At 43.6% G+C, this 6007-nt stretch overlaps 1 protein-coding gene across 3 annotated transcripts in view; it reads right to left on the minus strand.

Annotated features, from left to right (window-relative positions):
* Positions 1-584: 584 nt before the first annotated feature.
* The window catches only part of LOC131891943 (small ribosomal subunit protein uS11A), a 104569-nt gene continuing 99146 nt past the window's right edge, over positions 585-6007 (minus strand). The window contains exons 1-4 of one of the 3 annotated variants that reach the window (XM_059241646.1): positions 5560-5665; positions 5258-5436; positions 2695-2876; positions 585-866 (exon numbers count right to left, since the gene is read on the minus strand). In XM_059241646.1, the coding sequence (XP_059097629.1) occupies positions 742-866; positions 2695-2876; positions 5258-5409 (459 nt within the window). In that variant the 5' untranslated portion in view covers positions 5410-5436; positions 5560-5665 and the 3' untranslated portion in view covers positions 585-741. Of the gene's footprint in view, positions 867-2694; positions 2877-5257; positions 5533-5559; positions 5666-6007 lie in introns of those variants that run through there. The other 2 variants (XM_059241648.1, XM_059241645.1) reach the window with 2 other exon arrangements.

A 6007-nucleotide genomic window follows, 5' to 3' on the forward strand; every position in this document is an offset into this window, starting at 1 on the left:
GTAGGTCGTTGCTACTGATCAGGCAGTCACCCTCCTCTTTTTTGGTGTACAGAGTTGTTGACTTGAAATCCATTTTCCTCTGCACTGACGTGGGGTCAATGCGACATCTAGTCGTACCAGCCCGCTGTCTGGCTTCTCTGCCCAGGTGGACGTGTTGTGGGGACGTGGTGAAGGAGTCATTAAATGACACGCCAAGAAGCTCGGAACTCCAACAACTCAACCAGTCACCAAGATCGTCAAAATATCACGCACCTTGGACTTCAGGCAGCCACTAACCATAAATTACAGTCATGTCTTTGCTTCGCTGAGGACAAGGCCTCCGCCCGCTAAGGAATGAGGATCCTTGCATCTGCCATTTTTACCCTCTTAACGACCTCGCTGCCTTGCTACCTGGCCTGATTAGATGGATCAAGAACATTCAAGCCTGTAGTAATCCACCGATGAAAGAAACTTACAAATCCAATATCCTGGGCCCAATCTTCCCTGAAGACTGGACTCCAAGTCATGCAGATCCCGACCTTCCTGAAGGTCTAGGTCTCCCCGAGAGCAATGAAAAACAAGCGCCATTAAATTGACACCAAGAGTGGCTATTTGAAAGTGGTTTTATTTCTTGTGATTTATTCGAGCCAAGCAGTGACAAGATGATAGAACACTGCACGGTCACACACGCGGAAGCCACCGTCGTTGATGTCGAAGAGAAATAGAAGTAAAGAGCGGCCACTCTTTCGGGCGAGGAGCACTTTACAATCGGCGACCACGCCGACCGCCCTTCTTGCGGGTCGAATCGGAGGGAACGGGCGTGACGTCCTCGATGCGGCCGATCTTCATTCCAGAACGGGCCAAAGCACGGAGAGCTCCTTGAGCGCCTACAAAAACAAAATACAAGGATTTCATTAGGTGTTACAGAGATCTCTGGAGGATATATTTTCTTGCATGGGCGAACGAAGTGGATTAAAACGGTGCAGTGGCAAATTATTCTTCCATTTAGGTATCAAGGCGGATGTACGGTACGAGGATATATTTTCTTGCATGGGCGAACGAAGTGGATTAAAACGGTGCAGTGGCAAATTATTCTTCCATTTAGGTATTATGCGCTTCTTCGAAATTTGGTGACCAAAAATGAGGATTTTCTCCGTCGAAGAAGTTCCCTCTAAACAATGATTTGAATCCTAAAGAAGTGTATAGGGAATTGAAATAGGTTGAAGAAGAAAAAAAAAAAGGGCGAAATGTTAATACTCATGTGCTCGATTTTGGTGATTTTGCGAGTCAAAAAGTGACTTGAGTGTGGCGAAAAAAAAAGAATTTCTATACCGACTCATGCCTAAACCCAATCACAAGGGTTTACACATTTTAAGGTGTTTTGAAACCATCAAGTACTGGTGGACAATTGAATGAATGAGGGAGATGGTTGTGGCGCAGTTGACTAAATGCGTGACAGAGTTGAACTCGGGTTCATGAGTTCGATCCCAGGTCTCGAACCCACCCACCCAAACCTAAAACCCTGCTCATCTAGTGGATATTCGCCTCGAATGGCGACCCTCGAACCCAGAATGGACCCCCAACAACCAAAGATGTCTTCACACAGTGGTAGAAATGCCCTTTAAAGTTTTGATGGAAATTCCCAAGCACATCTTGGCATTTTTCTCCCTCAGAAAATCATGGGGAACAATTTTTATTTTATTGCTTATGAAATTCTAGCCCACAAAATCTGCTTTTTGGAGGGTTTGAGGTATGGTTGTTGTATATTATTTTTTTTTACAAACAAAGTCAATTTGAAATAAGGCAAGAAATGGAAAAATGATCTTTTATTTTTGAGATGATGAAAATCGATATTAAATCTTTGGGAAAACTTGAATTAACATATAACGGGGGCATTTTGGGGCTAAAAACGATGAAATTTGGACCACTAAATCCGATGTAACTAAGTAGCGGTGAAATAGTTGATATCGTAAATTATATTCAAGAGCTAACTAAGTGTGCTCCTAATTTACCTTGAGTAGGTTTTTGAAAATTTTAGTTTTTACAATGCTTTTGGGTATGCAAGTTTTTCATGTGGACTAGAATTCCATAAAACAATACAGTTAAAGTTGTTCCCTATGACTTTTTGGGGTAGAAAAATGCCAATTTGTGTTTGGGAATTTCTCTGGAAACTTGATAGGGCTTTTTGAACACCGTGCTCAAAAAACTGTACATACAATCACATATATATTTAAATGTCTGTATCCAATGAGACTTGCATCTCCCAAAAAGGAGTTTTAAATAAAATTAAAATCTCACTATTTATCACTGAGAAAGAATCGCAGACATTTGTGTCCGGAATAACTTCACACATTGTAAAAAAAAATATACAGATAATTTACGCCTTCAATTACTTCTTTACAACTCCTAAAAAGAACATGGTCATAATTCAGAACCTAAACAGACAGTGGAAGTATGTAAAATAAAATCATCTTCCATTTCATATTTCAGGTCGGGGACAAAAAAAACTAAAAAAAAAAAAATAAAACCTACGCAGATTGCAGTTTCCACGAACGACTATTTCTTCCTCCATTATATCGTAATATTACGACCGAAACCAACATCGCCGTACCAGTTTACAAATTCTATTCACCCTCAAAACCCCCCCTCAGTCCAAAAATTCAGATCGTTCCAATTCCGCATTCCATTCTCTGAAGTGATATCTAAGGGACTTACCGGGTCCGGGCATTTTGGTTCGGTTGCCGCCGACGGCCCTCAACTTGATGTGAAGGGCGGTGATGCCGAGGGTCTTGATCTTCTCGGACACGTCCTGAGCGGCCAACATGGCCGCGTACGGAGACGACTCGTCACGATCCGCCTTCACCTTCATACCACCGGTCACACGGCACAGGGTCTCCCTGGAAACGATAAACGAACACACGATAGTTCAGGCTCAGATCCGAGCTCAAGAGACCGTTCAGCCAAGTTGGGTCATCCACTCATGACAGGGTTTTTAGGGGCGGGTTAATTGCAGATCTTTCTCTATTTTTTTTCTTTATTTTCCCGATGACCTTCCTCTTTCTTTGGCCGTAATTTGATTGATAATGAAACTGGAAGAGCAATATGTCTTGATTTCATGGACTCAATGGTAGGAAACTCTCCCCGGGGGTGATCAATCCTTGATGTTCTAAAGGTAGATTTTGGGTTTCTTGCGCGGTTTTTTTTTTAAATTGCATGTCAAATGCAGTGGCTTACTTGCTCCAGTTCTTTGACTAATGCACTAATCCCAAATCAGCGGGGTACCTATCAAAAACTTATTACTTCTGTTGTTGAACATTTCGCCCCTTTAATTCTAAAATGAGACAAGTTCGTCTTATTCCCCCTCCAAAGTACATGTATTTAGTTTGGCTCAAAATAAAAAAGGGTCTAACTTTAACATTTGATAAAAAATTAATAAAACCCGTCCAAATTAAAACCCCAATTAAACCTATCAAACAAAAAACCCGTCCTACCCGCCCATTAAACCCCCCCCCAAAACCGCCCCGGGATTAACCCATTTGCCAACCCTGACTCATGACGTTCGTGAATTGACGGGAGGGACGAGAAAATTCAAATTTGGCGCCTTGGTTTGAGGACGTATCTTGTACAGGAAGAGCAAGTCCATGTATATATATTTTCAATAATGGACAGCGTTGGGTGACAAAAACTTGAAAACAAACCCCGTCAGTTCGGGTGTAGCTTCAGACTCAAGCTGTTGATTTGAAATGAGTGACCACACCTTACTACACTGTATACCAATACTGACGGGATAGGCCATGCCAGGGAAGTCTCAGAAACATATCTGATGACAGAGGTGGTCCTGTTCATTGCTCCCCTCACATTTTGATCTTAGATGTTGCTACAAACTAGAGAAACCGCTGGATTTTGGAGGCTCGAGAAGAGCGGTTCTCAAGTTAAATAATTCGAGAAAACTCAATCAGTTGTGTCAAATTAAAGTGATTTCCTCGGGATGCTTCATGTTTTCTAGAATGGAGAGTGAGTACCCAAAGAATGAGCGTTGAACGAGGATATGTTCCGGCTCTGGACTTCTCTGGGCATTAGTTTGGAACTTTTCATTGATCCCATTGGTGGCTGTGCCAAAAAAAAAAAAATGCCAGAGGCGGAGGTCCGACAATGTCCAAAACATAATGCCCACCTCACGCTATGACCAAAATTCGAAGGACAATTCAAACGAAAGTTTGAATAATGGAAATATTCATCTTGTGGATCGTATCATATCCACCATTTATCTCGCAAGGCTGTAGGGTTGAAATCTGCTCAGGTGTAAATGCCAAATGATTGAAAAGTAAAAGGTGCAGCAACTTAACATTTCGTCAGCATACAGATGCTTCGTAGACCAACTTCTCAGGACAAATGAATGTCGTTGTAAGCATCGTATATACCTGCTGAACTGGCATGGTTTCAGGCGCCGGATTTGAGTCTTAAGAACATGGATTGAGAGGCTCGGTAATTGTATGGACGTTGGACGGAGTTTCTAAACCGAGTACATAAGCACAAAAACTGGCCACCTCCAAAAAGTCAGTGTTGCCATTTCGAAATCATTTCTGACCTAATTTTTCGGTGGCCAGGGACGGGGGCGACTAGAATGGGGCAAGTACTCGATATTTTAGTTATTTATAACTTTGCTGCTCCTAATTAGATATATATTTTTTTTTTCGTTATCAATTTAAGTGACGTCATTGATGAATGTAAAGGTTTTTAAATGTTCAATTTGCTGGTCACCAATAAGCAGCTNAGGACCTTTTTGAGGCCAAACTAGTACATATCCATGTTCTGAAGTAGGGTTGGTTGGTCTTTCATCAATGCCTAATGATTTTGTTCCTTAGTGTCGCAACTAAAATTACAATAAAATTTCACAAAAAAAAATTGGCATTGCCTCAAGAAATGATTATTGCTTGATGAATGTAAAGGTTTTTAAATGTTCAATTTGCTGGTCACCAATAAGCAGCTGTGCCCAAATTTTGTTGCAGACAGTTAAAGTCATGAGTACCCTCAAATCGACTTCATTCCGACACCAGTTCGTTGGCGCCATCGAGGCATGGATCTAGACGCCTCATAAATAGGAAGGTTGGGCATCGGGCCCGTGGTTCACCTACTTCCAGTGGCCCCAAGCTAACTTCGATCCCACTCCCATTGGCACAACTCGACTTCTGATCCGGTCAACCCTCTGGCGAGCTGGCTGACTGGCTGGCAGAGAGAGCCGCATGAGGTCGAAATCAAACGGAGGGACTGCTCTTACCGTCCGGACAGATCGGTCACGTGGACAAAGGTGTCGTTGTAGGAGGCATAGATGTGGGCCACGCCAAACACTTCCACGCCTTCGCGCACTTGCGGACCCAATTGGACCTGGACCTCCTCGGTTTTCTCCTTCTTTCCTTTACGCGGCGCCATCACGAATCGACGAGAATCACTCACTCACTAGATAAGAAGACCAAAGAAATCTTGAGCCCAGCCCACACTCTCACGGAGTTCCGAATCACGATGCAGGGGATATTGAGGGATTTGTCCCAACTCTGAATGGAGCAACGTCTGTGTTCTTACCTGAGTTCAACGGAAAAGGAAGTGGGACCGGGCGACGGAAAAATAAATAAACCCCAACTCGGTTGGAAGAGGGATAATCCAGACCCAAAAAAAGGGGACGGTGCCCAAGGGCCACCTGGATCAGGGTGTCGTGCCCACCCATGAGGTTAGAGTTGGGAGGCGTTTTTGTTTCTCGCTGGTTCTTTTGTCTCCGAGTTCGTTTGACAATTAGCCCTCGGCCGGCACAGCCATTCCGGCCAGGTTGGGATGGCTGATTCAGGGCCGCCGTGAGGGTTTGGAACGACAGATTTCTCACTTGCCCCTAGCGCGTGACGTCAGAGGGGCACCGGTGCAGTTCCCACAGCTGATCATGACACCCAACCAGGGTGGGCAATTTTGAGAATTAGCGTGACTTTTGGACACCAAGTGGACAAAAGTGTCCAAAAGTGGACAAAAGTGTCCAAAAGTG

The sequence above is a fragment of the Tigriopus californicus genome, chromosome 12 (assembly GCF_007210705.1).
Source record: "Tigriopus californicus strain San Diego chromosome 12, Tcal_SD_v2.1, whole genome shotgun sequence".
Lineage (NCBI taxonomy): Eukaryota > Metazoa > Arthropoda > Copepoda > Harpacticoida > Harpacticidae > Tigriopus > Tigriopus californicus.